This window comes from Cebus imitator, unplaced genomic scaffold (genome assembly GCF_001604975.1).
Source record: "Cebus imitator isolate Cc_AM_T3 unplaced genomic scaffold, Cebus_imitator-1.0 Scaffold50, whole genome shotgun sequence".
NCBI lineage: Eukaryota > Metazoa > Chordata > Mammalia > Primates > Cebidae > Cebus > Cebus imitator.
This window is the reverse complement of record NW_016107365.1, coordinates 5205256-5223455: the sequence shown is the minus strand read 5'-3', so window position 1 is coordinate 5223455 and position 18200 is coordinate 5205256. Positions and strand designations below refer to the sequence as shown.

At 34.6% G+C, this 18200-nt stretch overlaps 1 protein-coding gene across 5 annotated transcripts in view; it reads right to left on the bottom strand.

Annotated features, from left to right (window-relative positions):
- The window catches only part of POLK (DNA polymerase kappa), a 99694-nt gene that overhangs the window by 10857 nt on the left and 70637 nt on the right, over positions 1–18200 (bottom strand). For all 5 annotated transcript variants that reach the window (XM_037738175.1, XM_037738176.1, XM_037738177.1 and 2 more), the window contains 6 exons: positions 15797–15928; positions 12353–12506; positions 8271–8492; positions 6657–6781; positions 5090–5256; positions 2543–2575 (listed from right to left, as the gene is read on the bottom strand). In XM_037738175.1, coding sequence (XP_037594103.1) covers positions 2543–2575; positions 5090–5256; positions 6657–6781; positions 8271–8492; positions 12353–12506; positions 15797–15928 — 833 coding nt within the window. The remainder of the gene's footprint in view (positions 1–2542; positions 2576–5089; positions 5257–6656; positions 6782–8270; positions 8493–12352; positions 12507–15796; positions 15929–18200) is intronic.

Genomic DNA, 18200 nt, shown 5'->3' with positions numbered 1-18200 from the left:
ATTAAATATAGATATTTTGAATTCATTTGCAAAAGAGTACTGAAGGAAGTTGATAGGTGATATTAACATAAAAAAGGATAATAGAAAGAGGCCAGAATGATGAGTATGGACCCTGGGCAAGTGACCCATCAGAAAAGAGTTCCCTTTCTACTTTTAACCTTGTCCTCAGCTACTCAGTTCTCTTCCCTAGTGACAATCAATGTGTCAGCTTCTTATTCTTATGAATTCCTTAGAAATATCCCACATATATATATGCAAACAACATAACATTTCCCCCTTATTTTTTTATATAAACAGTAGAATTTTAGATATTGTTTAGTACCCTGCTTTTCTTAATTTATCTTGGTAAGAGTTCCCCATGAGTAAATGATTTCCTCATTTTTATACAGTAGCATAATATTCTAATTTAAATATATAAGGTAATTTAACCAATTCTCTATTCATGGATATTCAAGTTTTTTCTATCATAAAAGATGCAATGAGTAACCCTGTGTATATGTAAAATGACAGGTGACTACATCTGTGGAATTAATTCTTAGTAAAAGAATTAATGGCATCAAAGTACATGTGTATCTGTGATTTTGATATATATTATCAAATTTCTTACCCCCTGTGGTAAACCAGATAATGGTCCCTAAAGATGTTCAAATCCTAATCCCTGGAATCTGTGAACCTAGCACCTTACATGACAAAAGGGATTTAGCAGATGGTGATTAAATTCTGATCGAGAGAGATTACTCTGGAATGTCCAGCTGTGCCCAATGTAATCCCAAGGGTCCTTATAAGAAGGAGGCAGGAGGGTTAGAGTCAGATAAAGAAGTTGCTGAGGCTATGAGTTAAGGAATGCCGGTGGCCTCTAGAAGATTTTCATAAAGAAATGGACTCTCCTCCAGAGCTTCTAGAAGAAACGGAGCTCTACCAACACATTAACTTTAGAACCACTGACTTTCAGAATGACAGAGAATAAATTTGTGTTGTTTTAAGCCACTAAATTTGTAGAAATTTGTTATGATGGCAATAAAAAACCTAATGTACTCTTCCCTCTAAAGTTTATACATTTTTACTCCCACAGTCTTGCCAATAAAGTAGGTTAGAATCTTGGCCAACCAGTGAAAGAAAGGTATCTGAGAGAACTTTCAATCTGCATTTTTTTAATTATAAATAAAAATGGCAATATTTTCACTTGTTTTAAGAGCCATTTGTATTTTCTTTTCTATTCGTTAATCAGACCTTTGTTCATTTTTTGTATTGGCTTACTGTCTCTTTTTTATTGATTATAAGAGCTCTTTCTATATTAAAGAAGTGTGTAAATAAATTGCAACCTCCTTTGCTCCAACTTCATACCAAATTTGATGTTATATGGCCCATTTTAAAAAAGAGCAAGGAGAGACAGTTTCCAGAAAAACAGTGGAGAACACATTCCTGTATATCAAATAGCGTCCTCAATAACAGACAAAATGGCAGAGCATTTTATTAATAGGACAATACTATTTTGCTTTTGGATGCTTTTTTCTCTCTCTTTGATTGCTTTCACATGGACCGAAACCTAAAATAGCAATTTTTATCAAATCCATTTACTGTGTTGTCTTGTAAAAGTTATTTCGCTTTTCTGACCACACACAATATATGTGAAATATGAACACACCTTGACTAGGTCAGTGTTTTGTCTTGTTTTGGTTTTGAGACAGAGTCTCACTCTGTTGCCCAGGCTGGAGTGGAGTGGTGCCATCTTGGCTCACTGCAAATTCCACCTCCCAGGTTCAAGCAATTCCCGAGCCTCAGTCACCCAAGTAGCTGGGATTACAGGTTTGAGCCACCATGCCCAGCTGATTTTTGTATTTTTAGTAGATACAGGGTTTTGCCACATTGGCCAGGCTGGTCTCAAACTCCTGGCCTCAAGTGTTCTGCCTGCCTCAGCTTCCCAAAGTGCTGGGATTATAGGCATGAGCCACCTTGCTGGGCCCTAGGTCAGTGTTTCTTAAATGTCTCAGTGGAACGAACCTTGCTACTTTGAGAAGATAATTGAGGGACATTTCAAACAATTACTTATTTCCCCAAATAGTACTAGTTTCCATCAAGATTTTCTTTGGTTTTCCAACAGGATTGTGAACCACTAAACTAGATCATCTTTAAGCTTTCTTTCATTAGTAATACTTTACTATGTGATTAAGCTTCTGCTTAATCACCAATATTGAAAGAATTTTAGGAAGAATTACCATTGTTACTTCTTAAATTTCCTAAGTAAATACTCAATTGTCCTTATAAACAAGCTAGAAATTAAAATATGAAATTCTAAAATGCTTTGTTTTCACTAAGGATTAAAAACCAACATTAAAAAAATAGCAGAAGTTTATTTTTGAGATTATAGCAACTAAAAATAATAGTCTTATACTAAGGCATTTACTTTAGGGAGTGTAAACTACTAAAAATGGTTATAGTAATTTGCAAATAGATTCCTTATTTCAGTGATATTAAAAATCAATTTAAAATTAGTAAAATAACATGAATTATGCACAATTAACAATAATTAACAAAACATTACCTTTCAACGCTCATACTCTTCCTCTCTCCATCCCTTAAAATGAAAAAAAAAAAAGTCTTTATTTTTCAAAGACTGAGTTTTTTTAGTTAACCAAGAGGATTTAACCATCAATTACCTTTTAGAGATCTCAAATTTTTTATTAAAATTTATACTTCATGAAAAAGTGTTTTTTATCCAAAAATAAACAAAGAACATACATAGGTAAGATGCTAATCAAGTCTATATCTAATGAAGAGAACAAACTTGAAAATAGGTAGATATTAGAAATTGCTTCTATTAAAAACCTATCAAAAACCACAAGCTATAAAAACAAATAGGAAGTGGTAATGTAGTATCTTCCAGTTACAGAATACAATTAAATTTTTAAAAATTTAAAATCATTTATCTAGTTTTTGGGCTAGTATATTAACTTCTTTCTCCCATACCCCATTCATTATTCATGTATACCACTCTAGAGAACCTCAGTCAGAATTTGATACAGACTATAGGATAAAGACTGGGAATCTGAACTACCTGGTTTGGCTGTATTCCAGCTGCTCGACAGGACTAGTTAAAACCAAAAAGTTGAAATTACATGTAGAGTACTCATTTTCCAAACATTTAGTGAATCTATTATGATTCAAGCACTGTTCTAGAACTTGAGGATATAGTAATGAAGAAAACAGACCAAGTACTTGCCCTAAGGAAACTTACATATATCCCACTGAAGAGAGACAGATAAACAAATATAGTAGTAAATACGGAATAGATAGAAGGGGAGAAGTACTCAGATTAAAAAGCAAAGCAAAGTAAGGGAATAGAGAATACGGACAGAGGGAAAGGCAAGCTTGATATATTATTATAAATTACCTATGAATTTCATGTAAAAGCCTTACCTGCATCTCTAAATACCACAAGTTAATATATGTTATATTAAATCAGAACTATATTGTTTTCAAGCACTATGGAAATAAAAAAAATTTAGATTAAAAATAAAGTTTTATTTCCTGTTATCTTCTAATATAATTACTTATAGTGCTGTGACATCTTTATCTTTCATTATGTCCACTGAAGATCAAAGTCAGCTAACTATGGACTCAAAAGATTGAAGAGCAGGAAGAGATGAGTAAAGTATTACAACAAGCCTTGCAATCTCTGTAAAATTTAGTAGGTTTAATTGGTCAATCAATTTTATATGCATCCCCATTGATTTTTATTGTTGTCCTTTAGTTTAAACACAAGAATATAAAGGAGTCATTTTGAGGACAGTCTGACAAGACAATGACAAAATTGTCAAAATAGTACCCAGTGTTGACTTCCATGATTCCCAGTCTTTCAAAATTCCCTTCTTCTCACCTACCCTCCCAGCAATTTACCTTCTCTCTCTAGAGGTCCTCTTTTTAAGACCTAGGTAAAAGAGTGGCAGGGAAGAAAACCCAGGGTATTTCCCCTAGCTGTTCCCTCTTTCAGCCTTTGCATGACTGGCTCCCACAGGTCTCTCTCCCTGTGGATGATGGTTGCCATCCCTCACACTTACCCCCAAGTCATTTTCTATGCCCTCACTCTGCTTTACTTTCTTCATTTGTTTATTTGGTTATATTCTATCTCTCACACTAGTCTGTAAACTCCATGAAGGCAGCAAACGCCTATTTGCTGCTGTTATCCATAGTGCCTGGAATAGTACCTAACACAAAATACTCAGTACTGAATGAATGAATCATTTACAAATTTGGAAAACCAAAGAAATGTGGTTCAAGGCTTTCAAAGAATCATCATATCTCCTTCCTTTATTAAAGTGTGTATTATGGAATATGGCCATCTTTCTTTCCACAACAACCTAACTACTCTTAGGTTCTGTTTTTTTTTCTTTTTCTTTTTTTTTTTTTTTTTTTGAGATGGAGTCTTGCTCTGTCGCCAGGATGAACAACCTGACTACTGGCATTCCTCTTAGGTTCTGGTTTTTTTTGTTTGTTTTTGTTTTTTTTTAGATGAAGTCTTGCTCTGTCACTAGGCTGGAGTACAGTGGCGCAATCTCAGCTTACTGCAACCTCCACCTCCTAGGTTCAAGTGATTCTCCTGCCTCAGCCTCCCTAGTAGCTGTGGAACCTAGTACAGGTGCCCGCCACCATGCCCAGCCAATTTTTGTATTTTTAGTAGAGACGGGGTTTCACCGTGTTGGCCAGGATGGTATCTATCTCTTGACCTCATGCCTCATGATCTGCCTACCTCGGCCTCCCACAAGTGCTGGGATTATAGGCGTGAGCCACCATGCCCGGCCTCCTCTTAGGTTCTGAACAAAGAACAAGGTAGGATAAAAAAGAAAGTAGCTATCATTCCTCTTGTCTCTCTACCCAATGCTTAAGCCAACAACCTAGGAGTGATTCTTCATTCTTCTTTTCCCTTTCTCCTACATCCAATCTGTTGACTCTAATTCAAACATTATATTCTGAATTAAACTAGCCTAAAAGAATTTTAAAACATGTTATCCATGTAGCCTCATATCAATGGTTAAAACTGATATTGCAGTAAATGCTAAAGAAAAAACATAATGACAATACATATAGATACCTTGTCAGGTGTGTTGAGCCTAGACCCAAAGAGATATGAAGGAAATAATGCCAAGATGTTTCAGAGAAAAGGAGAGAAAGCAATGCCCTCTGTTGGTAAAGTTCTGTGCATGTAATAATTCCAAGGGCCTTTAACATTTTTTCTGTAACTTTTCCTATTCCAGAAACCTAGAAAAGAATCAATATTTATTATTAATAGATTTTAAAGGTGAGCTAAAAATTGAGATTATAATCTCATTATGCTTTTTTTTTTTTTTTTTTTTTTTTTTTTTTGAGATAGAGTCTCGCTCTTGTTGCCCAGGCTGGAGGGCAATGGCACAATCTTGGCTCACCGAAACCTCCACGTCCTGCGTTCAAATGATTCTCATGCCTCAGCCTCCCGATTAGCTGGGATTACAGGCATGCACCAGCACACCTGGCTAATTTTGCATTTTTAGTAGAGACGAGGTTTCTCCATGTTGGACAGGCTGGTCTCGAACTCCTGACCTCAGGTGATCCACCCACCTCGGCCTCCCAAAGTGCTCATTATACCTTTTATAATTGATTAAAGGTATGATTAATGTGCCTATCATCTTCACAAGTCATGCAAGAAAACTGCTTTAATTACTTTTCACCACATTTACTAAACTAGTTTTTCATGGAATTTCAAAAGGCTTAAAAAAGGAGTATTGTGGTCATATAAACTTGGGGAATGGTGGGACTAACAAATTTAAGTGAAGCTTTTAATTGCAAGATTTATGAATCTTTAATATATTAATATGCATAGTGACATAACAACAGTGTGTGACACACCCAAAGGTATTTGACCCCAGAACCTTTTTAAAGAGAATACATATTCATACTTGAAAAACACATTGGAAAACACTGCTTTGCAGCTACGCCTTACATATACTAGTCAGTAATCATTATATGTTACATACTGAGCATGGGAAAAATATTTAAATTCATTCATGTACATTATGTTGAATGAGAAAAGCAAATCCTAGAACATCATATACAGTAGTGTGTAGTGCAATTATTGGAAAAAAAAATGTATGTACTCAGAAAAATCTAGAAGCTTTAAAAAATAATATAGAAGCTTTAAAAAAAAAAAAAATAAGGTATACACTTTTTTGGAAGCCCTGAGGGATAATTTTACCATTTTTAAAATGGTGAAGTATTTTGGTTTATTCTTTGTCAACAACAATTAAAATTCTAAATATCTTTGAAGCATCATGCCCATTAATCTAGTAGCAATCTGGACTTTAGAACTCAGCTAGCACTAAGTTACAGATGAAAGGACTGTTACAAATGTTATTTTAATTTCCCTTCTGCTTGGCAGGAGTTCATTTAAAAAACTGTGATTATTACTTTCTTAAAAATTTATAGGAAATATACACTAAATCTCACTTTTAGGGTTTCATAGAAACATTTCTTCAAGTCCAAATTCAATCACCCATTATACTTCTTGCTTGTTATCTATTGTTTTAAAACTTTTTAGCAAAGAATGATTAACTATTGGCCTACATAGTTATCTCTTCAGAATTTGGCGTACGTATACAGATGAAAAAGTTTATATAAAATCTTACCTTTCTAATGGGTAAATCCTTGATGAAGTCCATCACAGCTTGTCTATCGGGGAGAATTTGGTATTGTCCATTTGGTTTATTCTTATCACTGCATACTTTTGCTAACATTGTATTTGGGGCAATGCCTTAAAAGAAGAATACTCGGATGACTCAAAGAAGTTGATATGTATGATTTTTAAATATGCAATAACAAAACAGAAAAAAATGTTAATTGCAAAAAATCTCAAATGATTTGTACTGCTACTTTAAGAATAACATTTGATTACCATCTACCTTACTTCCCCAGAGCCTACTATATGGTTTTAGAAAAACAGATTGTATTAGTTACTGTGGCAGCAAAAATGAGGAATATTTAGTTCTCCATGATATTTTAAAATGTAAGAGTAATTTCTGAGCTGAGCAATATTAACTGTTATTATTAGTTTACTTACTACTTTTAGTGGGAATACAGATTTTGTTTTTGTTTTTTTTTTCAGATGGAGTCTCACTCGGTTGCCCAAACTGGAGTGCAGTGGCGCGATCTTGGCTCACTTCAACCTCCACCTCCTGGGTTCAAGTGATTCTCCTGTCTCAGCCTCCTGAGTACACCCGGCTAATTTCTATATTTTTAGTAGAGACAGAGTCTCACTATATTGGTCAGGCTGGTCTTGAACTCCTGACCTCAAGTGATCCACCCGCCTTGGCCTCCCAATGTGCTGGGATTGTAGGTGTAAGCCAACACGCCTGGCCCAGATTGTTTTTATAGTGGTTCTGTATCCACTTCTCAGAAAAGATCCAGATATAATTTAGGATGAATATTTACTCTCTGAAAAGGTCTTCTGCATAGATTATCCACATAAAGCAAAAAATCAAAGATTCTGGGCTGCAGTATATTTAAAATAATGATAATTAGATTGGTGCATCCTTTTTACGTTATTCACAAAACAAATTACTATTTTTCAGAAAGATGTTTTATAATTTCTGGCAGTCCTGATTAAGATAATTTGAAATGGGTACATTCAAATATATTCATTAAACAGTTCATTTCAATTGTTATATACACCTTCCTAAGATGCATTATTTATTCACATGCTTTGATATAGAAAAAAAGATTTACCTAATCACAATATGGCTTTTACAAGATAGTTTAGGGTCCTCATGATGAATAACATTTATTATGCTAAGAGACAGTGATGGCCTCATGGATTATCAGCATATGTAAACTTGTTTTTCCTTTTACCACATGGTCCTGGATTGCTATGTTGCTAGTTGGTATTTCTTTTGTCTCCTACCTTGTGGCCATCTGGGTTCTCTCCTGCAGTGTAATCGTGGAAGGACTGAAGTCTCCCAAGGCAAACTAATAATCAAGTATTACATGTAAAACCAATAAAAATATATTTTGTCCTTAAAAAAGATAGCTATATGAAATATATAATCTTTTTTTTTTCTTCTTCAGGCTCATAATCTGCTTAATTACAATTTAATTACTAGGTTCACAGCAATTCTGAATAGGTAAAGTTGTTAGAAGTTGAACCAACTAGATAAGTAAAATGAATGAGAAACTACTAAAATTACACTTGAATTAGCCAGTCTGAAAATTCTAACTATAGTGGCCACCAATATCCTTTTAAATACCTGCACTGGCTGTCAGTGTTGTTTTTTGCTTGATTCTGAAACGAATTTCCTTTACCACTTCCTCGGCTGATGTTCCAAAAACAACTGAGTTTTGGAGTATTTGAGGATTGTTTTGTTCTTCATCTCCTGGGGGTTGCAAATCAGGAGGACTCTCTTCAAAAAGTAGCGGAGAGATGGATCGTTCATCCTCACTCAGTTTATTAACTTCCTTTCCTGGATTATCTAAATCATAAACAGGAAGAGTAACTCATCTTTGTTTTAAGAAGTATATACTTTTAAAATTTTGATTTGCTTGTTTATAAAGTATCACTTTGACTAAAGGCAAATTCAAAATAAACAGAAACTACCTCTGAAAGTTATGCTTATTTAAATATACAAATTCTTAAGGTCTGATTGAATAATCCCCAGTTTAAGAAAAAGAGATGTTATTATTACTAGGCTATAAACTATTATTACAAAGCAAAAATACCAATCTAGTTATTACATCATTATACTTATATTTTTCATAAGTGGACTGTAAAATACACTTAAATCTATACTTATACTAAAAATGTCTCCATGAACAAATCCATTAAAGCCTATTTTTCTGGGCTTAATGTAGAAGAAATACAGTTTAAATGTATTTATAACAACCAAGGTTAGCAACAAAGCTTTCTGATCCTGTCTCACAATTTTATTACATGTAAACATTTTCCAAATTAAGGCAAATGCAGAAACAAAAATTAAATTTCTAGTTTCAAGATGCATATGAATGTATATTACTTGAAAAATGAACTTGGCTATTTAGGAAAAAAATTTAAAGAAAATATAAATAAAGATAATATAAAATAAATACCAAAGACATCAGATTAACTAAAATTTAAAATATGCAGTGTGAGTTAAGTCATAGATGTTAATTCAGTCAGACATTTTCCAAATTCCCAGGGCACATACATAATAAGCCTTATTTTCTTTCTCTCCTTTTTTTTTTTTTTTTTTTTTTGAGACAGGGTCTCTCTCTTGCCCAGGCTGGACTGTATTTGGGACTAAAGGCACAAGCCATCACACCTAGCTAACTTTATAATTTTCTGGTAAATAAAGATGGGATTTCATAATCTTGCCCAGGGTGGTCTTGAACTCCTCGGCTCAACTGATCCTCTTGCCTTAGCCCCCTCAAGTGCTAGGATTATAAATGTGAATTATCTTGCCTCACCAATAAGCCTTATTCAAACTTACATTAGCTGTTATTTATGTGCTTCAGTTCCTGTCATTTTTAAATATGCTGGTTTTAAAATGTAGAGCAATTCAGAGGGAAAACAGGCCAGGTAAGGTGGCTCATACCTGTAATCTCAGCACTTTGGGAGGCTGAGGCAGGGGGATCACTTGAGGTCAGGAGTTCGAGACCAGTCTGGCTAACGTAGTGAAACCGTATTTCTACTAAAAGCGCAAAAACGAGCATGGTGGCACACACCTGTAATCCCAGCTGTTTGTGAGGCTGGGGCAGGAGAATCACTTCAACCCAGGAGGTGGAGGGTGCAGTGAGCTGAGATCATGCCACTGCACTCCAGCCTTGGTGGCAGAGTGAGACTCCATTTCAAAAAAAAAAAAGACTGTGGAACAGTTGAAATGTTATCTACCTGGAGCTCTTTCCCCATCTGGATGGGTAGAAGTTAAGGTAAAGAGAGCTATAGAAAAACTGCAAACCAAGTTTATGTGTCACATTCATAAACACCCTCTGCAGCCTTTTTTATGCCATGTTTTATACCTCTTTCCTCTACCACCCTGCCCTCAGGTGAATCACTGTGAGAGCAGAACTATACAGCAGGAAGCAAAGAATGCCGCCTTCTGGTACATTATCAGAGCTTCTACAGAATGTTCAGGTACCTGTTCAATCTGAACTACACTCAACTTTTCTGTGAGGCCTGGCTGTGTAACTAACTGCTGAAGTAGTTTCTTATTTGCTTTCTAACAGAAATATCTTTATAACCCCCATAACTGAGGTAATCAGAATATAACAATAGGATTAAAGCAAGCCTTCTGGACGACACGTGCTAAAAAGTGTATGCTATTTCACTTTCTTATATTGTCTGGCACTCACCACCCAGATTTAGATGGCAGAGTAAATATTTTTAAAATTATTATTTTATTTGTATGTAGAGATAGATGGTAGTAAGCAATACACTTCCAAAGACAAACACCTTCTAGAAAACAGGGAAACAGCAGAAAATGTCTTGAACTTTAGAGACATCTTTAGACAACTTTAGAGGAAGATATATCAATTGCCTGCCATAGTTCCAATGCACTATTGACAATTTCCCATGGCATAATGTGAGGTCAGACATGCCTGAAAGCCCAGCCCACAGGCCAGCCCACAGGGATTTATACATGAGAAGAAAAGTTAAACTATTTCAATTGCTTGAGAATAAGAAAATACATGAAGAGGCACTATACAAGTAAATATGTTAAAAGCAATAGATATGAAAAATTCACATACTCATAGTGAGTTTGGACATTATAATAAATGAAAAGAACAGTAGTAGGCCAGGTATGGTGGCTCAAGCCTGTGATCCCTGCACTTTGGGAGGCTGAGGCAGGTGGATCATAAGGTCAGGAATTCGAGACCAGCCTTGCTAACATTGTGAAAATTCGCCTCTATGAAAAATACAAAAAATTAGCCAGGCATGGTGGCAGGTGCCTGTATTCTTAGCTACCCAGAAGGCTGAGGCAGGAGAACTGCTTGAACCTGGGAGGCGGGGTTTGCAGTGAGACGAGACTGCACCACTGCACTCCAGCCTGGGCAACAGGGTGAGACCCTGTCTCAAAAACAAAAACAAAAACAAAAAACAAACAAACAAACAAAAAACCAACAAGAACAGTAGTGGAAAATGAAAACATTTTACTTTAATCCCAATGTAAAAATTTTAAAACATTATCATGCAAGTAATTATTACGGGCGGCCCTCAGGGGATGCTTTGACATAATTATTTAATGATTTTCCCTCATTCTCTTATGAAAGTAAGGAATTAATAAACTAAGATTTTACGCAAAGTGACTGACATCAGGCTTTACGCACTACATCCTCAAACAATAAAGTTATACTAAATAAGGGAAACCTTTGCTCTATGCCTCTGTGTCCAGAAATAATGATTATTTTAATGTTCCTAATAAAAGAAAAGAGAGACCTATCCCTTAGGGCTTTAAATAAGGTAATAAAGTTGTGATTTGATGCCCATGTTAAACTTGCTCCAAATTATGTGAGTCACAAAGTGAGAGAGTTAAGATTAATGTCATTTTGGATCTACCATTTTTGCTTCAGGGAAAGTTACAAACAGCTTTCCCTAACACTGCCTGGCCCCTCTGAAGCAATGAGTTGTGCACATGAAATGTTCTTGTGGGTTGTGAGCAAACTCTTCTGTGCCACTTTTTCATCCAGGTGAACTTTCTTCAGGGGTCCAAGACATCTTAGACAATGTGAAATAATCATACCTTTGACAAAATGTTGTAAGCAGTATGTGTAATATCTGCATGTTTCTTGGTATTGCTTTTAGATAGGTAATAAAGGGATTATTTAAGAAAAAAAAAACAAAAAACCCTGGAATCTTGAAACTATAAAGTCTAAGGCAAAGAAGGGAGTGGAAAGTCATTAATTTTGGCAGAACTGAAAACAGTCATAATTGCTATAATAGATTATAGAAAATTAGGACTATGAAGAAAAATAGAATCGTCCTATGTTTTGATATGTTTGAGGCTAGTCTTTTCTAACAACAACAAAAGGCCACCTTAAACAGATAACTTTCTCAGCTTCAATGCCATCTAAACATTTTTTAGGAAAATAACTGCTATAAAATTATTTTGTTCAGGGACTCTGCAGACTCTTAAGCTTAGAGATTTAACAATCACATTTTGTTTATATGTGATATTCTACATGTTTAACTCAGAAAACCCACGGTATTTTTTAAATTTCTGATTTTACATTTTTATAAAGGTACATCTATTCCTTCTACCTATGCAGGCTAATAAATTAACTGGGTTAACTCAAAGAGTTATGCTTTTTTTTTTTTTTTCACTGCTTCTTGGATTGATAGTCTTAATAAGTTGCTTACCATTTTCTACAGAGTTTCCCATTTTGATGAAATACCTTCTTTTATCCTCAGGCCAATTTTGTCTTTCTTGTAAGTGCTTTGTTATATTCAAGTAGGCTTCATCAAGACTCATGGCCATAAAATTGGGATCATAATCAGCAAGTATTTCCTTAACCTTCAAATGAAACAAAAAAAAGTTTAAATTTTACTGTGATAGCAAATTTCTTCTGTCATATGTAGCTGATAAGAAATGTTAATATTCTTAGTTTGCAACTACAGTAACAATCCTGCAATCAATAGCTCATGGATTTAAGGCATAAATAATCCACTACCAGGGAATATTTGTCAAAATTTCCTTTTGTATTAAAATAGACCATGAAGGCAGAAGATCATGAAATAGCTTCATTTGATACCACCTCTATGTAGCCACCTCAATCTAGTCATAGCAGGCAATTCAAATAAATCTCAGACAACATTATCTGCTAGGCACATACAAAACAATGGTTAACGTTTTAGGTAGCTAGTCAGAATTTGAAGTGGGAATGACAGAATTGTATTCCCTCCTACCTTTTGTCATTTTTTTGTTTTTGGTTCATTTTAAAAAGGAATAATCTCATGTAAAGGTACTATGTTGCTTTAGAAATAGTTCAACTAATTATAACATGCACATAAAACTCCACTTACTACATACATTAATTAATGCATGAATTCACTTACTACATACGTTAATTAATGCATGAATCCATACAGAAAAATGTTTTTCCATTTCCTATTACTTATTAGGATCCTGAGTGGGAAAAATGACCAATCTGCAGTGTACTTCTATGACTACCTTAAAGGATCGGGAACAGTCTGGAGTTACATCTTAGGATAAAAGAAATACATATAAATATTAGAATTATAGATGCTACAATTCAGAAATGCTTTTTATATAAGATAGTGTTATTACATAAAACTATGACTTTTTTTTCCAATCACTGAAGTATTAGCTATAATTGGAGGCAATGGTTCTCAAAATAATATGCATATTTTCCAGCTTGGTGACAGAGTGAGAGCCTGCCTCAAAAAAAATGTCTATTAGAAAACATATTTGCTGAATTACGTTATGCTTCCATTTAGCTTTTAAAACTGTCTACTGTATCACAGGAAAACTGTTCCTTGTTTTATAAAAAGAAAGCTTTTTAGCTTAATATAATTATGAACATCTGAGTCAAAAGGTATTTTAGAAAATGGTGATATGAACTTGGCCAAGTTTTACTCAGAGTGCCTTAATTAGCTTTGTTCTTGTTATAATGTGCTCAAACAGAATCTTTCCAATGAAAATGAAACTCTGGGAAGTCTGTAACTGGCAGCCAACTAAGATTCTGAATGAGAAGTACTCCCTAGAGACACTTTTGAGTATTTATTAACTTCCTTTACATAGGATATTGCTTTAAGAATTAGAACAGTCACATTCCAGTAAAAATCAAGCACTTAAAGCTCCAATATTTTAGATAGAACAAAAATGGCTAGCTGGTCACGGTGGCTTATGCCTGTAATCCCAGCACTTTGGGAGGCCCAGGCCGGTTAATTTTTTGAGGCCAGGAGTTCAAGACTAGCCTGAGCAACAGAGGAAAACCCTATCTCTGCCAAAATATTTTAAAATTAGGAGGGTGTGGTGATGCATGCCTGTCATTCTAGCTACTCAGGAGGCTGAGGCCAGAGGATTGCTTTAGCTCCAGAGTTTAAGGTTACAGTGAGGTATGATCGAGCCACAGCACTCCAGCCTGGGCTACAGAGTGAGACCCTGACTCAAAAAAAGAAAGGAGGAGTTTTTTCTGAAAAAAAAATTTTTTTTTGAGATGGAGTCTCGCTCTGCTGCCCAGACTGGGGTTCAGTGGTGCAATCTCAGCTCACTGCAATCTCCACCTCCCGGGTTCAAGCGATTCTCCTGCCTCAGCCTCCCAACTAGCTAGAATGACACCTCCGGCTAATTTTTTTTTTTTTTTTTACAGAGTCTCGCTCTTTTGCCAGGCGCCAGGCTGGAGTGCAATGGTGAGATCTTGGCTCACTGCAACCTCTGCCCCCCAGCTTCAAGCAATTTTGTATTTTTAGTAGAGACAGGGTTTCACCGTGTTAGCCAGGATGGTCTTGGCCTCCCAAAGTGCTGGGATTACAGGTGTGAGCCACCTAGCCCAGTCTTCTTAAACTTTCTAACCAAGTCATGAATATTAATGTAAACATAAGTCAGTGATAAATTTGTTCTACAGCTCATTTACACATAAGAACTCGTTTGTTATCTGCAAATAAACTGGCTAGATCCTGCTCAAATGTGAAAGAGTTCTCTGACTTACATAAGCAACCAGACTAAAAGTACTTTGGTTCTCACTGGCATACTGCCAGAAGTTTTACTGAGTTAAAGTACAACTTTAAAAAACACTCCTTCTTACTAAATTTTTGTAGGATTTTTAAAACTTCTTAAAAGGCTATATTTATGATTAGCATTTTATCTCGTTTTAATTAGGAATACAATAAAAGAGATAAACAGGAACCAAACATGAGTGTGCTCCCTTCTCGTCCATCACCCTTTCAGAGGTAAGCACAAAGCACTTGCTGTCACAGACCACCTTGGAAAGAAAAAAACACCTGTTTTTAAACTTGGGATAGTGTCACTTCTATGGAAAATGAGGTGGAATACAAGTAAGAGGGGTGAATTTAAAGACCTCTGGCATAACTAAAGAGTAGTAAGTGTTAGGCCACAGTTTTTTAAGTGTTTCTATTCAGAAAGTAGTCTTTAACACATTTTACTACAGCAGTCTAAAAGTATTTGATGTAGCAATCTAAAATCTTAATTCAAAAATTAAATTCCAGTACTGCATGAAAGGCCAATTGTCATAAAAAATTTTAAAAGTGGCAGTTTTTCACATATGACAGTTTGGCAATTTTAGTAAATAATCAGATCTACTTCAAAGATAATCCCTGAAGCAATGGATTACTCCCTTTTCAATTATCAGTCTCTTAGACAGTAAATGATAGTGGGGCAAATAGACTAATCAAAATACATGAATTTTATCACTGTTTAACAACATTAATAAAGAATTACTCAGAAAATATGTTGAAGTTACATGATGAGCAAATTCTGTAGGTTATAAATAAAATGTGGTTATAGAAAAAATGTATATTAAGAAAAAATAGCTAAATTTAATTTTATATTGTCGTTAAGGCAGTTCAACGTTTGAGGAAATGGGAAGAGTTTTCTAAGCAAATGAAAACTGCATGGAAAGGTAAAGAATTGGGAAATAGAATGATGTATTCTGGATACTATATGCAGCTCAGCATTCAATATACAAGCTGAAAAAGTGGTAGGATGCTCGACTGAAAGGATAAGCTAAGACCAAATCCTGATGTGCTAAGGCACTTGAACTTGACTCTCCAGGTGACAGGAAATCAGTGAAAGGCTAAAGTAGGGGTGAGACATTAGCTTACCTCTTTACTCACAGCTCGGTATTTGTCAAAGTTTGGGGGCACTATTATAAGTTGTGGGCAGAGTCTCTTAGCAATAAATCCTGGCATAGCTGCACGAACACCAAACCTCCTTGCACAGTAATTTGAAGTACTCTGAAAGAGAATTGACCACATGGAAAAAAAACATACAAACCTAAATGAGCATATTGATCAATGCTTTCATAAGAAACACATTAATATGTGCATTTTCAATTCAAGGACATTTCATTTATAGGCCACTGTTATAACCCAAGTTTTGACTTATTCTGTCATGGTATTTTGATACCATGACCCTATTCCATTACTATCCCTATATTTATAATGTGATACCAGGTATATGCAAGACTGTGCTAATAAAAAGATTTTCTTATATTTCCAGTAACTAAACTTCATTGGTTTTAAGGCATACTTGCAATAGAATAAATATCAAAGTTTGGATGATAGTGAGTTACATTACGTGAAAGTAATAGTATAGTAAATAGTAAAGAATAGTCATAAAATAATAATGTAGTACAAATAGTATAGATGTTACATTATACAAAGTAATAGTACAGCATAATAGTATACTTTTGGAATTTGCTGTATTTGGGATTTTGGAAATTTTTCACCTAGAACGAAAGTAAAAGGTCTACTATGTGGTCAGCCGAATTAAGTCTCCAAAATGAAGTGGTTAAAGCTTAAATTAAGTTTAGAAATTAAAGTTTTTTTCCTTAAGGCTTAATTATCTTTTCTGCTGAAAACATTCTGACTAGGAGATGGAACTACAAAAGTATGAGAGTAAAAAGGAGAATATTATTTATTAAATCCTGTTGATGGTGACATCTGACAAAAGTCTATGTGAATGTGGTAGACCACAATACTATTTATAAAATGAATTCTATCACAAATTGAATCCTTATTTGGAATCTCAAGTGAAATTTCAAAAAATGCAAAACAGAATCAAATGAAGGAATTATTTCAGAATAATATCAATTTTCCAATAATGATTTTCAAATGGCAATTAAAACATCTTGATAGTACTCAAAACTATACTAATCCTTGGTCAGTGTTCTGGAACAGAAAATGCAGATAGTGCTGGAAACAAAACCAATGCTTAAGTAAATAAGTTTAATAGAATTGATATAAAAGCTAGATCTACAGGAGAGGAGAAACAAACTTTTAAATAAGAGTTTCTCTAACTTTTAGATTTGTGATATATTGTAGATCATAGCCATAGTGCTTTACAGTTACTCTTTTCAAAGCGGGTTCTAGTTCCTTATGCCACATGACTTGTCCTGTGACTTGGTTAGAGGAAAATAATGTGAGGATAGTGACACTGAGTTCTGAAACATAGGCTTTTGCTTTTTGTAATCCAGCAACTACTGTAAATATTTTGGGGTAGATTACTAAATGATGAGGCAACAATGGAGAAAGTTCTAAGGCTGGAATCCATTCCAATCTCCTCAGTCCTAGTGCCAGACCTGTGAATGATGCTATCTTGAATTTTTTAGCCTCAGTTAAATTGCCCTAGCCAACTCCAGATAGAGTAGAGTTGGACCATCACCATTGCACTCTGCTCAAATTACAGAATCATGAGCAAATAAATTTTGACTGTCCACTAAATACTGGGGGAGTGTGTTATGCAGCAATAGATAACTGCTATAGGGTCTCAGTTGCAACTCTCAGTGCCAAGTTAGAACATTTCAAAAATTTATCAAATTCACCAAAAAGAATTTTACCTGTAGGAATAATGTTTAACAGGACAAAAAATTATGCTCATTAGAAGGGAAACCTATTTGTTCAACATATAAAAGGGGTAATCTTTGTTTAAATATAACAAATAGTAATTTTGAAACAATAACTGATTTTTAGGACAGAAAGTGTAGGAAAGAAAATATTTTGTAGATTTCAAAAGCAGTTGGTTTAGCTTTAACACGGCTACAGCAGGTTTGAATGTATATATATACATACATAAGCATACATAAATTTATAGTGTTATATTTTAATAAAATTAAATATATTTTTTCAAATATTTATTGATGATTTATAGGAAAGGGGAGTTTCCTTTCAAAAAACAGTGTTTGGAATCAGAGTTATCAGTTGCCTGCATATTCATAGAGGCAGACATAAAAAACAGATTATAGTTTTATAATAAAATCATAACTCAGTATGAATTAGTTTTATAGCTATCTAAGGCATGGGAAGGAGTTAGGAACAGGGAAAAAGTCTTCTTGTTTATCTAATACTTTTCAAATACCAAAACCCATCTATTCCAGTTGCTACTTTTAATTCCCAACTCATTTTCAGCCACAGATAGCTATCCTGGTCATTTTTACCTTCTAAGGTTAGAGTGGTAAAAAGGAAGAGCAATACAGTAATCAGAAAAGCAAAGGTTCCAAGTCATGGG